The sequence below is a fragment of the Cibotium barometz genome, chromosome 62, assembly GCF_041138505.1.
Source record: "Cibotium barometz isolate CiBa-2024 chromosome 62, ASM4113850v1, whole genome shotgun sequence".
NCBI classification, from domain to species: domain Eukaryota; kingdom Viridiplantae; phylum Streptophyta; class Polypodiopsida; order Cyatheales; family Cibotiaceae; genus Cibotium; species Cibotium barometz.
Genome location: NC_141107.1, coordinates 33,088,229 through 33,108,101, shown reverse-complemented (window position 1 = coordinate 33,108,101; position 19,873 = coordinate 33,088,229). Strand labels below are relative to the sequence as shown.

General features: G+C 42.4%; 1 protein-coding gene across 4 annotated transcripts in view; it reads left to right on the top strand.

Moving 5' to 3' along the window:
- The first annotated feature begins 2,213 nt into the window (after positions 1 to 2,213).
- Positions 2,214 to 19,873, top strand: part of LOC147604385 (uncharacterized) — a 31,142-nt gene continuing 13,482 nt past the window's right edge. For 2 of the 4 annotated variants that reach the window (XM_086795170.1, XM_086795169.1), the window contains exons 1-3: positions 2,222 to 4,098; positions 16,871 to 16,938; positions 17,043 to 17,071. In XM_086795170.1, coding sequence (XP_086651296.1) covers positions 2,752 to 4,098; positions 16,871 to 16,938; positions 17,043 to 17,071 — 1,444 coding nt within the window. In that variant the 5' untranslated portion in view covers positions 2,222 to 2,751. Of the gene's footprint in view, positions 4,099 to 16,870; positions 16,939 to 17,033; positions 17,072 to 19,873 lie in introns of all 4 variants that reach the window. The other 2 variants (XM_086795167.1, XM_086795166.1) reach the window with 2 other exon arrangements.

The following is a 19,873-nucleotide window of genomic DNA, read 5'->3' as shown; positions in this document are numbered from 1 at the left end:
CATAGTTTTAATGTATATATTTTTGTATTGAAATAGCGCTTTCCAGGGCTTCTGGACACCAATTTTCAGGTCTTTGCAATAAAATAAATACATTCTCATAGTCCAAATTTGCCTAACTTTGAATTTAAAGTTTACATTTTATAAACAATTTGGTTGAGTCTTAATTTGCGTTCCTGTAATTTTGTGACACGAGACAATTGCTTTCTGTAATTTTCACGATTCAAAATTCGCATAGTTTTGAATCTAATTTTTAAAATTTATAATGTATGGAATTTTAGTTATCACGCTAATTACGCTAGCTAGTTGGCTGTAGAAAATCACTCAGCTTTCTAGCTTGGAAATTGGCAAGCTAATTTTTTGTTGGCTAGGAAGAACTAACGAGCTTGCCTAATGGCTCCTAATGGCTATAGTACAATGTTCTTTAAAAAATAAACTAGTCTGTTGGCCATGAAATCAACTTCAACTAGTTGCTTTGTTGGCCAATAAGAACCATCTAGTCGGTGTTTCAGCTGGTTACAAAACCAACTTATTACGTTGTTAAATATTGGAACCCAATGACAAGTGCTATGCATACATGGTGAGACATGTTGCACAAAGAGAACCAGCGGGAAAGGGGCAGCACCATGCGACATGCGGAGGAAATTAGCATGGTGACAACGAACTACACTATGCTTACATGGTGATGCATGCCAAGCAAAGGGATATGGTGAGAAAATGCAGTGGGGAAAGGGAAACACACAATTTGTAGAGAAAACAAGCACAATGTCGACTTCAAGCTCATTGGTGGCTGTAGAGGAACAACAACTTAACAAGTTTTATGCATAGGATTGCATAATGACATGCCTCATATGTAAAGGAAACCAACATAGCTTGTGTCGCACATATAGTGGGATAGTGTGTTGCAGTGATCATGTTAAAGCAATGAGAGATGAGCATTTATTATTAGAGCCTTTTTTAAGTCGTCGCATTGGAATAGATTTGAACTATGTAGACTAATTTTGTAGTCAAAATAAGTGTGGCAATTAAGGGAAATGACATTGTGGCCGTTAAGCTTGCTGCAATAAAAAATCCAAGTGGGTTACATGTCATCGTAAGCTCAACACCACCTGCCTACACCACTTTTGAAGTTATCCTTGTCCCCCCCTTACCCCTTAAAATAGTTCTGCAAATGGTTACACCCGATAGTGCTTTTACCCCTTGCAATTAGAGCATACAGTTGAGGATGTGCTACAAAAGTTGTCATAGAGCATGTAAAAGACATGGAGAGGGATATTCAACATGTTCCCTAAATTACAATGGGATTTTGGTATAATTGTTGGTAGTGCTAATGCTCTTCAAGCCACTCATCCCCCCAATCCTAACCATACCACAAATTCGATGATCAACACAATCTAATTGGTAAGGTCCTCCTCCTCCTCCTCCTCCTCCTCCACCACCACCATCACTTCAAGCTTAATTTGGGAAGATTTGCTTTTCACACAGTAAACACTCATTAGCTTTTTCACACAGTAGGCACTCATTAGCTTTTTCACATAGTAGGCACTCATTATCTTTTTCACACAGTAGGCATTCATTAGCTTTTCACTTTATATGAACTGTATACCTTAAACTAATTATGGCATCCCTCTATGCCTTGCCCTGCTTCATGTTTCCAATCTCCTCATTCGAGTGTGTAATGCAACACTTTTGGCTTGTTTAGTTACTATGTGCAAGATTTTCTTCTCCTCACTATTAAGCCTGATAGCATAGCTAGGGATTTTATCAAGGGTTCTCTATCCCTCTTGAAAGAAAGACAAGAAAAGTGTTACATAGCAATCATGTACCAGTGATGTGATAGAAACTAGTTTTTGGAATGGGAGTGGTACAAGCTCCAACAAAAAAAATAAAAGGGAGGGTCTCTTGGAATTTGAACATATTGCGTGTTAGAACGATTCGTGAAATGTGCCAATTTTGACATTTGATTGTATTTTTCTAGAAACTACTATGAAATTATGTAATTAAGAGAAGGGAAGTGTAAGTAGGTGAAAAGGAGTTGTTGTAAAGGACAACTTCTTGTTAATATAAATATATATAATTATTGTTCCCATAAAAAAAAGAAACTACTATGAAAGCAATGTAAAAAAGGAGGACTTTGATAAGGATTACTTTGCAATCTCGTATAAATAATGCATTTTGGCTACACCACCCTGCAATGCCTACATCCATCCTTGTGTGTGTGTGTGTGTGTGTGTGTGTGTGTGTGTGAGTGTTGGGATGAGTGGGTTAGACGGACTCTCTTGTGAAACTATTTTCAGACTATTAATTAATAGGCTTTGTACTTGAAAAAAATGCAAAGGAGTTGGCGTGCTTGGCTCTTCATCTGAATTCTGCACTGTTGCCCTCGTCTGCATTTTTCAGTGTCTGTGCCTGCCTTCCCATCTTTCCTCGCTTCGTATCATCACCACCACCAGCTTCATCTGGGGCTTGAATATTCTGAGTTGCAGAAATACATCACAAGGTGGGATGGATCATCATGGTCGCCTTCTTCTTCTTCGTCATCATCAGCTTCTTCTGCTCCATCCGGCAAGGAGATCAAACTTTGCAGAATCATGTGATTTTGTTTCTTTTGTAGCTCGCAGTCCCTGTTGTTTTTCCTTTTCCTACCATGTGGTCGCATGATGCGCCCTTTTCTTCCATTATTCCCGTCCAAATTAGGTTAGGGTTTCCCTACCTCTGCGTGTGCCTGCGTTTTTTTCCTTTCTCTTCTTTAGAATGAGGATCCGCAGACCCCAGCATAACCTGCAGGACCGTGCAGACAATGGAAGCCATGGAAGCTCGCTCCCGCCCGTTCTTGCTGCAGTAGTGGAGTCCAGACCTTCACCTCCGCCGAGTCCTACAGTCGAACACATAAATGTCAGCGATGGAGACCTTACCATGATATACACCGCTTCGAAATTCAGGGGTTCCGTGAATTGGCTAAACCGGCTGAGAGCTGCGAAGGGTTTTCCTGTAGATCCCGACCTCGGCATTGAAGAGTTCTTGACATCGCGAGGGTTTTCATCCGAAGAAACGCAGGGTTCTTGTCCTAAAATAAAAAATGCCAGCACGAAGCAGGCTAGGGTTGATGCTTCAGCTATGGTGCAGGATAACCATAGAGGCTTCCATGACATACGTGATAGGGTTGCAGAGACTTCTCCATGTCAAACCCTTGGTTTTGATATCCCAAACGCAGTCTTGTGTTGCCAGGCTGCTTCATGCAACAATGGCGCTGCAGAAGCAGATTCTGGCCATAGCCACAGTTCCATTACAGAAGCACCATGGAGAAAGCAGTCATGGCGGTACTCGGAAGCAGGAAATAACGTTGCTGAACAAAATCTTTTATCTTCTCCATGCCAGGTTGAAGACGAAGGCTTGAGAAAGCCAGGTAATTGTACGGACTCTCCATGCCAGGATGTCACCGGGGCAGCGGTGATCCCTCAGCTCTACTTCAACATATTTGCAGACTTGTTCTGCATGGAGTCCTGCAGCTTGAGCTCCCTGCAACCTGCAGGTGTCATGAAGAAACACCACAGGAAGCAAGAGAAGCCAAAGATTTGCTCAACCTTTGAAGATCCCGACCCTCCCTGCACCACCATAGCCTCGTTGCAGCTGCAATCGGTTGAGTTTGACACTAACCCTACTAACGAACTTGACTCAGGGAATCCAACTTTGCAGTCTGAAGTAGCTGCAGAGAGGAAAATGGATATTCCGAGTTCTTCTCCAGAAATGGAGGCAACAAAAAATGCACTGTTTCAGGAAAAGAAAGCAATGAAGAAGAAGTCCGCTGATTCAAGCAAAAGGAAAGATGACATGGAAAATGAAGTAAGCTCAAGGAATGAAATATTCGTCATTGATACCAGTTTGCTGGGGTGGAGGGTAGATAAAATTATCATCCGGAGAGGCAACAGTTGGAAGATAAAGGATAAGGGCACTTCTGTACCTGGCGAAGGCAACTCAGAAGGTACCATGAAGGTGTCGAAGAAACGGGTGAGAACGCCACACGTTAGCAATACCAAGAGAGAGCAAACCCATCCTAACAAGGTACAGAGGCAGTGGGAGTTAGGCACCTGTAAAGAGAAGGTACATCTGAAAACTCTGTTTTTGCAATTTCCACAGCTAAAATCACTAGCCTATTACTTAAATTCTGGTTCATGTTCAGAGAATATGGGTGTAGAAGTGTCTTACTTATTAATCCTTTTGATTCCCTGAAGACTATTACAGTTTTTTGTATGAAAATAGTTGTATGCATGTATATTAGGCAAACAGATGCCAACATCTTGTTATCATGTACGTAACATGTACCTTTTTGAGCTGCTTGGAGTCTTGTGATACTGCTCCACAGTGACAACCCATGTCTCTCTTCTCTGCAGTGAAGAAAATAAACATTTCTCTTTTGCATACAAGCTATGCAACTGCTAACCTGGCATAGGATTTCTCTTGAGGCTAAATGTTTCACTCATGCCATAGCATTTTCTATTATGCAGTCCTGTTTTGGATTGCAGCCCAATGCAATAATCAAATCTTTAGTTTCGAGTCAACACCATTGGTTCTCTTAATTGTATGTCCTCATTGCAAGGAAAAATCATTAATTTTGAGTGGTGAACAAGTAATTTTTGTGTGGGCCTCATTTTGCGGAAAAATTTTAGAGATTGATTGACATTGATTAGCAGGCCATGAGAAGAGTTTTCAGTGCACTTGTTATCGTATCTTCATTGATGCAACGAGAGCCAACACCATTGGTTCTCTTGCTCTTGTAAAAATCATTAATTTTTAGTAGTGAACAAGTAATTTTTGTGCAGGCCTCATTTGCGGGAAAATTTTAGAGATTGATTGACATTGATAAGATGGTCCCATCTTTTTAAAAGGGAGTCTTAGCAGGCCATGGGAAGATTTTTCAGTGCACTCGTTGTATCTTCATTAATGCAAGATAGCGTCTTGTCTAATCAATAGCAAACCTGGAAATTGTGGAAGATTGGGGCAGATTTCAACTTTAGTTGACCACTGAGAGGTTGGCCATGCAAATCCAACAAATGCCTGAATGAAGGGTGCCACTACTCCACCATATAACCTATTTTGGATTTTGAAACGACAGGCTGGGGTTCTGATGTTGCGAAGCCAGGATTAGAAATTTGCGGAAGATCAAGGGAGGTTTCCCTTTTTGACACCACCGACAAGGCCTGAAAAAGGATGGTACTTTTGTAGAGAGAAGAGAGAGAGGCGAGGGGAGAAAACTCTGAATATCAGAAGCTAAGTTGAGCTGTGGGCTCATTTTGTTTTGTACAGTTTGTCTGGCTTTGTGGGTTAGAACACTTCGCCAAAGCATTTTGTATCAAAGGGCTGACAGTTTATTTATCAAAATAATACAAGGCAGTTGGCAGCTACTCATGTACTGGTTGTTTTTAAATGTGCAGCTGCCTAAAAGATAATTTTACAGGCCGTAAATGGGTAGATTGGAGCAATTTTGGCAGCCCAATAGGTGCCGAGGAGTACCTAGACATGCACCAATGGTCGGGACAAAATATCATGCACAATATGAAACTATTTCATGATATATTTGATGATATTTTGGGACCTGAAAAGTGCAGCTCATATATGCAAAAAAAAACATGTTTCAATCTTTTCCAACTTGTACGAAATCTTTGGAACTTTTTTTTTTTTTTGGGGGGGGGGGGGTTGGGGAGGATCTTGCGGGTGATCCCGACGCTTGACATTTGTACTTCAAAATTTGGATTTTTAACTCATGAATCTTTAGTTTTCCTTGGGCCAGTTGCTACCCAAACTCCAATGCCAACAGTATACAGCATGCTACATGCAACACTCCAAACTTATTATTCACCATGTTTTAGAATACGTAATGATGTCTTTTTTGCATGTTTAGAAATTGTACAAGAGATGCAATAAAAGAAAGCCTCAGGACATCGGTTTGCAACACATGGAGCAACTGGTCAGTCATTAGCATGCATACAAGTTATCGCACACAGCAGTCAAGTGTCTAGATCTACTTTAGATCTGAACAACCATTGTTGCATGTAAATAAGCGCCCCAGAAAGAAAACCCTAACACATTCTCTATAAAATGGTACGAGATGCATAGGGACGGTATCTTTTCAAAACATCTATTTTTCGCTAATAAAAGTTAGTGCTGGGGGTTTCTTCTTCGCTCACCCAGGCAAACCGCTATGATGCTATGAACGTGAGACCTTGTACAACAAGTGTCATGTGCATGACATGTACATGCTATCCCTGAGCTAATCCTTGAAGGGCAGCAGGAAAGACATAGTCATGAGATTTTGAACAAGGTACTGAAGGACGACAGAAGGGCTTCCTCTGGATGCAAGATGACGTTGGCTGCAAGCACAATATTCTGTGAATTTTCTGCTGGCCGACTGCTCGTAAATGGTTGTCCCAAGTACCTATAAAAGGTTCAGCCATGCATTCATTTAGGCATTGAGTCCTATAGGGGCTGAGTAAGTAGACTAGGACTTCTAGTAGCAAGAATCCTTTTCAAGGGCACCCTAGGTGTCACATGTAGAAGCTTTGGGAGTCTTCTTTCAGCCCTAAACACCATCCTAGAACGTGTTGATGCAAAAACGGAATCAGAAGGTGGAGAGAAGAGAGAGAGACAGCTGAGTTTCAGGATATTCATATAGTACAAACAGAATGTACAACTGGGCAAGCCATAGGCTGCCCCTTCAAAAGGTTGTCTAGACCCATAAGAGTCCTATTCTACTGATTCTACTTCCTAAAGGAGTGAATGTCTAGCTATGAGCTCAGTTATAGGCCTTGGAAAACCCAAATGGACTGGCCGACGTGCTTTCGGCCAGGATCCTGGACAAAACCCCCTTTTTGCTGCAGCTGACACAGCTAAACCTCCTTGAATGCTGGCCGATAGCCTCCCGAGCTTTTCCAGTGTCTTCCTTGCCCATGCCTAGCTACTGTAGCTCCAAACTCTGGTCCTAAAACTGTTCTTTGTCTGTTGCCCTTCCAGGATTAGCCCTGGGAATGAGCATGCACATGTTTTGCACATGACACTAGGGCTTGCCAAGACTTGTACTAGCTTTTTGTACATTATGAATATACTGAAACTTAGCTATTTCCCTCCCTTCTCTCCATCTCTTGCTTGTCTTTTGCATTAGGTTGTTCTAGGAAAGGTGTTTAGGGCTGAAAAGAAGACTCCTAGAGCTTCTGCATGTGACATTGGTATTAGAGCTTCAGGTTGATTCTGAGATATTGTTGCTGCCCATGTCCGACCCACCCTTACTGCATTGTGCATGGATGAAACCATCGCTTGTGTCTTGATCTTTTGGTGGTGTGGTGACCAGGCAACAATGTATTAGCTTTAGGTTCAGCAAGCCTAAACATTGATGGTGTCCTAGATGAAGGAGAACAGTCCAAGGAGAGTAACACAAGACATGGAAGAAGTTCCCAAGAGGTTGGTTGGTAGTGTTCCACAAGACCCAAGGGGAGTGGCAGTCTTGTGAGTCGGATGCCCCTTGGGGCATACCAAGAAAAGCTTTCAGGAAACGGTTCCAAGGGAGGATGATCCTCCAAGGGGTCGAGTGAGAGTGCCACACTCAATACTCAGGAAAAGAAGACCAAAGAAAGTGTTTAGGGATAGGGCAAGACGACAAGGGGACAAGGTCGAATAGATGCAGAGATCTTCATCAGATTTGAAGTGGAGTTGGAGAACATGGCATGAAAAGGTTGCCAAGAAGGGAAGGATGATAGCTTGGGAGTCCATGAGGAGACGAGGGGATGATGACAGTCATCCAAGGTCAGAAGTTGGAATCCCATCATCAAGTTTAGCAGGGGGGATGTCATGTGCATGACATGTATGTGCTATCCCTGAGCTAATCTTTGAAGGGCAGTAGGAAAAGTAGTCATTAGGGTTTGAACAGGGTATTGGACGACGACAGAAGGGCATCCTATGGATGCAACATCAGGTCGGTAGATTTATCAAAGAGTTACAAGTAAAATATTCTCTGAATTTTTTGCTGGCCATCGGTCAACATAAATGCTTGTCCCAAGTACCTATAAAAACTCAGCTCTCTCTCTCTCTCTCTCTCTTCTCTCCAACTGTTGCCTCTCTCATGGAAAAAGGGTTAGCTGTGTTTGCTCCCTAAAAAACCATTGTGTGAACGTATATTGGATTGGCATTTGATTACTTTGATGCGAGTGGTTTATAAGTTGGTTTCTAAGATGTTGGTTCTCTGGCTGTCCCACATTTTTTTTACGCTGGTTTGCATCTTGCCCAATATGGTTTTGTGCCTCGCAGGCAGATTCTTGATAATATTGCTAATACTTACATTGGGATAGAGTATGCCAAATACACTGGTCAGGATGTTCTTATCATGCAAGTAGACATTGAGAAAGCTTTTGATACCATTCGATGGGATTTCATTGCAACTGTTCTCGCCCAGTTGGGCTTTAGTCTTTGCATGCAACATGTGGTGCATTGGCTGTATGCGGATGGCTCTGCCTGTTGCCTGCTGACCGATGCTCTCTCTTCCTCTTGGACATTGGGCCACTGCGTTCGGCAAGGCTGTCCTCTCAATGCCTTGCTATATGCTATCGCCACTCACCCGTTACTGCTATACATGGATGCTTTGGTTTCGGAGTAGCGCTTGCATGGCATTGCTATTCCTGGGGGGACGCCTTTTGTTAGCCAGGCTTATGCTGATGACTCCTTTTTCTTCTTGTGCAATTCTTAGTCAGATCTTCAACAGCTTATGCAAGCCCTTGATCTGTATGGTTTGGTGGCGGGGTTAAAAGTTAACTTTGCAAAATCGAAACTCCTACCTTTGCATGAGCGTGACTGGCATCGTTTCTTGTGGCCGAGCCTCTTGCTCCCTCTTGATCATGTACAGCATTTGGGGTGCCCCATTGGTTGGCACATTTCCTTGTCACAGGAGAGACAATGGGTGCTTCAAAAGCTTTATCATAAGCTGGACTACTGGAAACTTTCCACTTGGCCACTTCATGTTCGCCTTCGAATTGTCTAGTCCATCATTATGGCTTATGTGCAATTTCATCTGCCGCTCATTCCTTGGTCCTCTTCGGACATTTAGCAATTTATGTCGAGAGCGATAGAATGTCTCTGGCGTACTAAAACTGACTGTAAGGCGGTGCGTCTTCTCAAATGCAGTTATGTTTGCACGCCAAAGATGCATGGGGGCTTGAATATCCTCAACACACATGTTTATGTGCTTGGTCGCAAGGCCATGCCCTTGCCTACTTTCCTAGAACAGTGTCAGCCCTGGACACTCATGCTCTCTCACTTGTTTGCCTCTCTTAGGACAACAGCATTTGGGCATTAGACACCAGCTATCCTGGATGTTATTTTCGGGCATTTTCAAGGTTGCATTCCTGGTTGTCCTTTTTCTACCTGTTTGATTTCCGATTGGCAACAACTTTTGGCACATTTATCTTGGTTTGGCCACCCTCCGGATCCGAGCAATTCTTTTCATCAGCAGAGTCTACACTGGAGTCGGGTCTTTGATTCTCCTCTGGCACTTTTTCAGCCTCGTAAGGCTTATTTTCTACATCGTTTGGGCATTTCTTTGGTGGAAGATGTAGTGGGTGACAGAGGCGCACACTCTCTTTTCCATAGGCAACGATTTCATCTGGGGATGCATCACCGGCCTATATGGCATGCTATTGCTGAGTTGCTACTGAGTTGCTACAACCTTTCCAGCCGGTGCCTCGCCTGTTTTCTCCTCTTCCACTGCTTGATTGGAAGTTTGATTGGAGGCTACCAGGTTATTTCACTTTTTCTTTTGCTGATTTGTCTGCCAAAAAAGCCTACCGTCTTCCTCTTCCGCAACCATGGATTTAGGAGCATGGCAATTGTTTCTGGCATTTGGATAGGCTGCTTGGGTGGTGGAAAACAGGTCTTCATCGTATATGGAAAAGTAGGCTTCCCCTCAAGCAGCGGGTCTTTCTATGGCGATGTCTGGTGGGGGCCCTTCCAGTGGGTGTCCTTCTAGTTGCCCGACGTATTGTCTCATCGGTTTGTCCTACTTGTTCGCATTTGCGCGAGATAGTTCTTCATCTTCTCTGGGCTTGTCCTACCGCTCGAGAATTCCTGGCTCGTTTGACAACTCTTCTCCATGCCCGCTTTCCCAGCCTTTCCTTTGGTAGGCACTTTTGGCTTTTTGGTAGATATCCCTCTACCCCTAATTATGCTCTCTTTTTCTCGTGGTGCTGTTATTGGGCCTTATGGAGTTTATACCATGCCCGCAACACTCAGTTGTTTGAGCACACTTCGGTGGATGTCTTTGCCTTTTTCAGATTTTCCTTGCTCCAGTCTCTCCAAGATGCCCACTTTCTTGGAGATCTTTCCACGGCACAGTTGGAAGTGTTTTATCACTGTTTTTATTTTTCTATAGTAGTTGCACCATGTTGGGGCAGCTATGAATGTACATTGCTTTTATAATGAAACAGTGGTTTTCACAAAAAAAAGTGTGTGTGTGTGTGTGTGTGTGTGTGTGTGTATGTCTACATATATATGTGTGTGTTTATCCATTATACATACATACATACATATATATGAGTGTGTTTCTAAGGAGCAGCACCCCTAGACTGTAGGTTTCAATAAAATGTTACTATTTGAAACAGACTCTCAAAAGATATGAAGTATGTTGAGTCAAGTTTGAGTTAGATAGCATCAGCTCAGAGTCATTAGTGTCCAACAGGATCAAGTGAGTGTTAGAACCCGTCAGCTAAGGGTGTGGAAGAATAGAGTCAGTCTTTTTGGGTTGAGAGGAAGCTATTTTGGGTCTAGTTTGACAGTCAAAAGTCAGCCTAAGTTAGTCAAATAGTTTGTGGGCTGAAGGATATCTAACAGAGTCAGCTGGAAGGTAGCTGATGTCGGTTTAGGGATTATAAGACTGAATCTTTGCGAGATTTATGATTTTGGAAGGTTTTTAAGCCTTAGAGGATACATAAGTGGAAAGATCTGAGTTAGATCAATCAGCTGAACCAGATAGGACTTAGGCAGTCATCATAGCTGAAGGTCAGCTAAAGTGAGGTAAGAGACTGTAGTGTTCAATCTTTGTAGGATCTGAAGTGTTTGAAGGTCTGTGAGTGTCAAAGAACACAGAGGTAAGGAGATCTGAATCAGCTGAGTCAACATAATTAGTTTAGTCAGACCTGAGTCAAATAAGAGCTAGCAGAGGACAATTAACATATTCAGTAGGATCCTAGAGCTAGAGATATGAGGATTGAAGATTGTTGGTTCTGGAGGAAAATCTGAGGGTTTGGAGGACAAGAATCTGACAGAGGTCAGCAGCAGTTAGTTGAATCAAATTACAGTCCGGTAGTGGTCAGCTGAGAGTCAACTGGGGTCAGTTTGGGTCAGCAGGTTGTCAGAGAAGGTCACCTGAGGATATAGGGTTGAAGATCAGGGTTGTCCAGAGTCATATCTGACCTAAGAAGACATTTTAGAGGATGAGGTGATTCAAGTTGAGGAGGTAAGGTGTTGGATTGTATCAGCAGATATTCAGAGGATAGTTGTATTTAAATCTCCTATGTGCCCTAGGTTGGGCAACTCATAACCATCTGTAGCGTATCTTTAGTATGAGCAGATGTAGTCTAAATAGAGTGATGATCATGGCGAGAATGAACCCATGTTCATAACCATGTGTATTCATAGTTCAAAGCAACACTCTTTCATTTTTCTCAAGTACTTACCATGCAGATCAATTAAAACAAAGCTTTGATCTAGCAATATTCAAAGCTAAAACACATAATGATGCCCATGAATATAGTTCCATAGATTAGTTTAATCACTTGCAAAATCTGAGCTTATTCAGGTATGAAAAAACAGTGTTTTTCTTAGGTACTTGTGTACCTGGGCAGAAGGATCCCCTGCAAAGGCAAGGGTGAGAGACATCGTGTAATGCTCAATAAGAAGGTAGACAGGCTAAGTGAGTTAAAGAACCCACCTCCATTCTAATATATGGGTCATGAGCGAGATAGAGCGGAGGAGTCTTCCATCTTCATCATAGTAGCAGGTGCCGCAAAAATGTTACTGCCCACCACGATCCCTTGTAAGATTATGATGAACAATCGTGTACAGAGGCGCAAGAGAGTCATAGCAACCCATAGGCAGTAGGCTCCACAAAAACGTAACTGCCCACCACCATCCCTTGTAGGGTTATGATGAACATTCGTGTACAAAGGCACGGCAGAGTTGCAACAACCCATAGGCCCAATGTGAAAGAGTTCAGAAATAAAGAACCATAGTAAAGTAGGCTATCATGCAATTTGTGCCATTAAACGTGTCATATGAGACAAATGGAGTGTGTGTGTGTGTATTGGAAAGAGGGATTGCTTCGTTTATTTTCCAAAAAACATATGTGTGAAAAGCTATTAGATTGGAGATCAATAATTCTTATGCCTATGGTTTACAAACTAGTTGCAAAAATGTTGGTTACCCGATTGAAGAACATCTTATATGAGGGTCTACATCGTGCACAATATGGTTTTGTGCCTAAATGTAACTATTTAAGCTCTTTTCATATGATGGAACTCATGCCCGGGCACTTGGATAGGTTGATGGACACATGGGAATAGGAAAAAGCACCAGCCTTGGTCAAAAAGCAAGAAAAAGAAAAAAGTCAAACTATGTTGACCAAGAGCTGAGAGCACCATTGGAAAGAGGACATTGAACTGGATCAAAAAGCTAAAAGCCACTTTTCCAAAAAGCAACTCTAGGGCCAAAAAGCAAGGCCCTGAAGCTGTAAAAGTACAAATCAAGAACTTTGGCTATTATTATTAATATTTAAAAGAGAAAAAGCAAAAGCAGAAAGATAAAGTAAAAGCAAAGCATGGCAAAGGGAGGGACCCCCATCAAGTATATAAGAAGCTTGTACCCTCTTGGAGAATCATAAAATTTTGGGAGAGCCATCTTGGGAGATTCATCTTTGAAGGCTTGATCATCATCTTCATCATCAATATCTCCTTCTCCACCCTCAGCCTCAGCCTGCTTGGAGCGCCACCTTTGCCACCGTTGTAGAACCACCGCCACCAGTGCCTCCATCGCCCAGAGCCCACCTCCGCCACCTCCACCGGGGTCTCCGCTGCCAATAGCCCTCCGCCTGTTGCATGCGTGGAAGCCTTGCTGAACTTATCCGCAGCCCTAAGCATGATTAAGAACATTGATGCTAATTAACTTGAGATTAAGACAGAGAGGAGAGAGATTAGGTGTCAGGTTTTGTGTATTAGTATGGTACAAAAAGGTAACTAATGCTTGTACAAAAAGGTAACTATGGTACAAAAAGGGCCCAGGTCACGCCTATGGTCAGCCCCATAGGGGTGACCTGGGCCCTTTCCTACATATTTCTACTTGATGCTATGATGGAATAATGATTATGAACTGAATTAATGACTTGAGACTTGCTGAAAATGTCATGATGCTTATATAATAAGTTGAGGGTCCAGTCGGCCAGCACTACAGGCTGTCGGCCTGTTTGGTGGACAAACATATGATAAAATTCTGCTATTAATGCTGCGTTTGACTTTCTGGTTCTGCCCACACCTGCTGCCAATAACCGACTGCTGTATGGAGCCCTTTGCTGCCAGCTGACAGGCCCCATACCCTCCTTCATGGGCTATCCTGTTGATGATGATGTAGATGCTGATGCTGATGGTGAAGATGGTACTTCTGATGTTGATGGTGATGGTAATGCTGATGAAGATGATGCTGCCTATGCTAATTACACTGATGATGTCCCCAACTGATACTTTAATTAGGGATTATTGATGTTCATGCCATGGCACGGGCGTGCATGTGACATTCCCTTCTGCTAAACTTGATGACGCGGTGGAACTCTGTCATCCTTCCTCCTTGGACTTGACTTTGACTGCTACTAACTTGACTTCTATTGTGACTGATATTTTTGGTCTGAACACCTTCACTCGTGATCTCCACTTCTAAGTCTATTGACTTTGACTGCTACTAACTTGACTGCTACTGACTGATATTTTTGGTCTGAACACCTTCACTCGAGATCTCCACTTCTAAGTCTTTGATGAAGAACTGAGCACCTGTTCACTGCTGTCCCCATGCCTGCTTTACCTTAACCTTGACATAGCGGTGGGTCACCTGTCGGAACTGATCATGCTTGTTGCTAGGATTTTTGAACTGATTTGAGGGCTTACTGAGGTATTGGGTCTGCGTGCCTACCCTCAGGGACTGCTTCCTCTAGCTTCGCCTGTTTGCAGACCACTTCATTTGCTACTTTGTTGCATCCATCCTGGTGGAACTGTGCACTTTCCTTGGGACATAACTTAGTGGGCTGAGCCTGAATGCTATGATACCAATGTTGCATGCGCAGAAGCCTTGCTGTACTGATCCACAACACTAAGCATGATTCAGAACATTGAGGCTAATTAACGTGAGATTAAGACAGAGAGGAGAGAGATTAGGTGTCAGGTTTTCTGTATTACTATGGTACAAAAAGATAACTGATGCTTGTCCATGATGTAGCCCTTTCCTACATGTTTCTACTTGATGCTATGATGGACTAATGATTATGAACTGAATTAATGACTTGAGACTTGCTGAAAATGTCATGATGCTTATAAAATAAGTTGAGGGTCCATGCGGCCAGCACTACAGGCTGTCGGCCTGTTTGGTGGGCAAACATATGATAAAATTCTGCATTGAATGCTATGTTTGACTTTCTGGTTCTGCCCACACCTGCTGCCAATAACCGACTGCTGTATGGAGCCCTTTGCTGCCAGCCGACGGGCCCTGGCTGCCAGCTGCCGATGACAAGCCCCATACCCTCCTTCATGGGCTGTCCTGCTGATGATGATGTAGATGATGATGCTGATGGTGAAAATGGTACTTCTGATGCTGATGGTGATGGTAATGCTGATGAAGATGATGCTGCCTATGCTAATGACACTGATGATGTCCTTAACTGATACTTTAATCAGGGATTATTGATGTTCATGCTAAGGTTTATGCCATGGCATGGGTGTGCACGTGAGACCGCCGGCGCCTCCGCCGCCCAGAGCCCAGCTCCGCCGGTGCCTTTGTCGCCCAGAGCCCAGCTCTACTGCCGCCTATTCACCAGTTTTGCGCTGCCGCCGCTCTCTTTCCCCCTTGTCTCTCTTTCTTTCTATCTCTCTTGGACACGTGGTTGAATCTATCATTGCACGCTCCGTTGGGCTTACAGTGGTATCAGAGCAAGGATTTCTCTTGAAGAAATCTTTTTTGGGGTGACAGAACCATGTCAAGAGCTGAGGGAGACGAAGGGCCTCAAGAAAGGAACAACCACGAAGCCAACACAGAACTTCTAGGAGGGAACCAAGGCCACCAATCTATCTCTCATGAGACGGTGGCCACGACATCAGCAAAATACCTAGATCTTCAAAAGTTCAGACAGTATCTTCAAGAAGAAGCATTTCTAGCTTGGAGAGCCAAGAAGGAACAAGATTATAGAAGAGCTCAAATGTTGGAAGACTTTATCAAAGAATACCCGCAGTCGCGCAGAGGATGCTAGCTACTAGCGCCTTGCGCGCTCAAGGAGAATCCATCTGCGATTTTGTGTAGAGCACCCACATCATAGTTGTTAGGTACGAAGGTACGAAACGAGACGAAGGTACAAAAAAACGGTACCGGTATGGGACTTTTTATTTCGGAAAAATAAGTTCGATAGAGGTACGATCGACTTTAAAAAACACTTGAAAAATAGATATTTGTACACATTTAGAGATGCAAAGTCCAGAGAAAGTGGCAAGGTAGAAAGCCCCCATTGCCCAAACGGCCATAAAAAACAGTAAAACAAAACAGGAAGAAAAAAAACGAGCATAAAAAAAGTCACAAAAAAACAGCCATTAAAATAAAAATAGTTTCACATTAGTTTCGCTTGCATAGTCTCGTATAGAACTGTTTTTTATGTACCTCATGAGCGGGACTAGTTTCGCAGACAACTATGACCCACATCGTGTGTCGCCAAGCATGACCGTTGTGGTTATGCCCAATAATGGGAGTATAGCCAAGAGTGATAGGTTAAGTAATTAAAGCCATAGGTAACGCTAAGCTTTAAAAAACAACCTTAAATCGGTTAAGTTAAGAAACCATATGAGTGTAATGTGTGTGTGTGTGTGTGTGTGTGTGTGTGTGTACATACATACGTACATCATAGTCCCAGGAAACGGTTGTTTCAGTCCCTAGAAACACGTTTCTCCGTTTTAGGACCCCATCCGTTTCCATGGCCGTTTCTCATTTCCCATGTGATATTGCCACAAGAAACGGCCGTTTCCACCCCTTAAAACTTGTTTCCCCGTTTCCATTCCTCGAACGTTTCCGTTCCCGTTTCTCGTTTCGGGTGACTATGTTGTACGTAAATACATACATACATACATACATACATACATACATATATGCATATATATATACATGCATACATATATACTTGCATTTACATATGCATATTTGTATACATATGTTTATACATATTTGTATGTATGTATTTGTATTGTTATATGTAATTAAGAGCATAGAAATGACTAGAGTCATAAAATGCACGAGACTATAGGTCATTTCATATTATTGCATATTCCTATTGATGAGTCAAGTTAATGAACGCATTATTGATTTCAAGCAAGGTACTAGATTTATATAAGGTATACATTGGTATATAAGATACTACTCTAACTGAAGATTGTTGATACTTTTTGTGGGTTTTTGAGTCACTTTTGATTTCAGCTTCAAAATTGGATTTAAAACGCCATAGTGCTGTTCTAAATTGTGCCTCTGTATACAACTAAACTATCTTTGTTATGACTTTGAGTGTTTACTGAGTCAATCTGAATGACCTTGTCATGGGTTTTAACAGGATAATAAAGATGCTGAGACCTTTCTGATCACCAGGGCATGGACGAGTGCACCGCAAACAAATGTGAGGTATGCTTTGTGCTTTCTTAACTTTTCGGTTTATGATTCTGCGCAGCTTTTCAATTTGGCCAAGTTTTGAAATAGAATCATGTGGATTGTATTAGGTCTTGCAGAAAACGGAGAAAAAATGTCATGGTTGATGGTATGTGAGCTTCAATTCAGCAATGATGATACAAGACTGGAAGTGCTTATAAAATAAATGAGCTTGTTTGGACTCTGTCACCATTTGGCCACCCAAATAGTCCACCCTTGCTTTCTCACAATATGTATACATTGGACTAGCGTCCATGGCTATTCGTTGATGCTTATGCATCGGAATTGACGCTTGTCATGTGATACTGTGGACATGATCTTCCGTTGGGACTTGATGTGTTCATGCTTGGAATGTCATTTTCGGGATTAGATGTTCCGCTAGGACTCGTGTCTACCCGAGATATCTGGTGGACTTGGCTGTCTGCTAGGACTTGTGCCTGTGTGTACATGGACTTGTGCATGTGTACATGCCTGGAAACGTGTGGAGGATTGGCTTTTTGTGGGTACGTGTACTTGCTCGGAAACGCCCTCTTGGTATAATCTTATGAACGGGGATTGTCCATACCAATGTTGCATTGCATAGCATCTTTATGTGTTTGCCCAAATTGAATTTGCATGTTGTTTTCATGCTTGTCTAATCAATGTGTAGTTCTGGGTAAGGGGACGCCCACCCATGAACCGTGCATGTGAAACTGTTTGCCGACATGGTTATGTTGCACGTGGACAGGTGGTAAGTATTGGCTAAATTGCGTTAATTTATCTCATAGGACTTGGTGTTAATATATGCTTGAGTGTATTTGCACTTAAATAAGTTTTGAGCGACCAAAACTCACTTATAAATTATGACCAGACCTGTGTACACACTCACTGAAGTTTCAAGGCAGTCACAACTCAGTGTCCAAGTGCCCAAGCTGTATCCCTTTGTCCAAAGTAAGTATCCAGCCATGTGTCACCTCCACCTTGGACCCCTTTGCACTTACCTTTTGTAGGTGGACACCTCTTTCTCTCTCTCTTCTCCCTTCGCACAAATGGGCGCCAACTTCAAGAGGGCTCTATGGCTGTATTTTTTGCACTTCTACTCTCCCAACTCCATATCCAAGCTTGCTAGAGTGTTTCTCACGCATCGAGGATTGTTGCTAGGTCATATTCTTCCTTCTACACACTCCCAATGGATCAAATTCAGCTGTAATTTGTGGTCTTTTGGCTGAAAACCCTAATTTCAGCTATCCTTTCTTAAGTAGTACCATATGGGAAGCTTGTTAGAATTATTGCATCTCTTATGGGAACACCAGCTTGCATAGTGGAATTTTATTAATTTGTCTAGTTATGGCATTTTATTAGTTTGTTCTCCAAACATTGTGGAGTCGGGAAATTCCCATTTGCATCCAGCCTTATTGTAATCAAAGCTCTCTTATAATCAATTAAAGAAATACCACAAGGGGCGCCACTGTGTTTTGGGGCCAATCTGTGTCCGTTATAGTTGCCAGACGTTTTTAAAACGGGAAGTTTTATACGAGTTTTATACTTTTAAAAACGTTTTTTATTTTTGGATAAGTTTTTTATTCATTAATTTTTTAAAGCTGTAATTATGGCTTGTATCTATAGTTTTTAAGCCTAGGATGTTGGAACCACAGATTTCATGTATAAAAGTTAACCTTGTGCATGAAAACAATGACCAAGGAACGATTTACCAATGACCATTCAACATTAACCATTCATATACATTATAAAGTTTAAAAATCGAGATTCGAAAGAATGATAACTAAAGAACTCAGGCTACAGAGGCTAGAGCTAAGAGACAAGTAACATAATCCACCATCCATGATCCATGATCAAAGTCGAATCAAAATGTCAAATTCCAATCACAAGTGCCAAGTACAAATGAAATAAAAATAATGTCAAGACTGAAGACTTACACTCTAGAGTCTACACATCCTGATCCATCTCAACATCATGATCAGATGCCTCAGCCTCTGAATCTATAGTGTAAGTAGATGAATCATCCGAATCATCTGAATCATCCAGATTTGCCTCCTCTATCTGTGCTGCAATACCCTGACTCATGCCAACTCGAGCACTAGATCTCGCTGCCGATGAAGTGGTCGTGGCCTGAACTCGGGCTCTTACTCTCGAATGACTCCGCGTGGTGCGAATCGGCTGCATGGCCTCCTCGTAGAGCATAGCATAAATGTCTCGCTCATCTGGTAGAATCTCTGGAATTTCCTTCACCTTCTTGATGTCGATCAAGTCGACATTCACCTGGCGAGGCTCAATGGGATTGCCTTTCTCCTCAAGAAGACGAATGTTGCAGTGGCAATACACCAAACGCTCCAGCTGAGCGGTAGATAATCTATTCCTCTTCTTTGTGTGAAAGAGGGCCCAAGTACTCCGGTTTCTCTCACAAGGACCCGAGCTGCAGTCCTGTGAGAGAACTCTCATGGCAATGCTTCTCTGCCATTCAAAAATTAGAAGAACTTAGAAGCTACTATAATAAATGAAACAATAAATTAGGATCACAGGCAAGTTGCAACAAAGTTCCTACCAGATGGGGAGCACTGCCATTCTGGAAGTATAGGCGCTCCTGCTCTAGTATCCTCAACTGCTGCACATCTCCATCAGTCAAATCATCAATGTACTCCCTCCAGCCATCCTCCAACTCCTCACATAAGAATTGCTTGTCATTTCTCCATAGAGGATGAAGGATGTGTGCAACAGCATGAATTGGTCTATGAAACCAATCCCATTGAGTGAGCCACGCATTGCGAAGATCTGTCACCCTAATTGATTCATTAAAACATAATAACATTATACATAAAACATTAAAATTCATTAGGTGTGTTATGCATAAATGATACAACTTCCTAGTCAATGTGGTAATGTATTTACTCCTCTTCTTTCAAGTGTTCTGCCT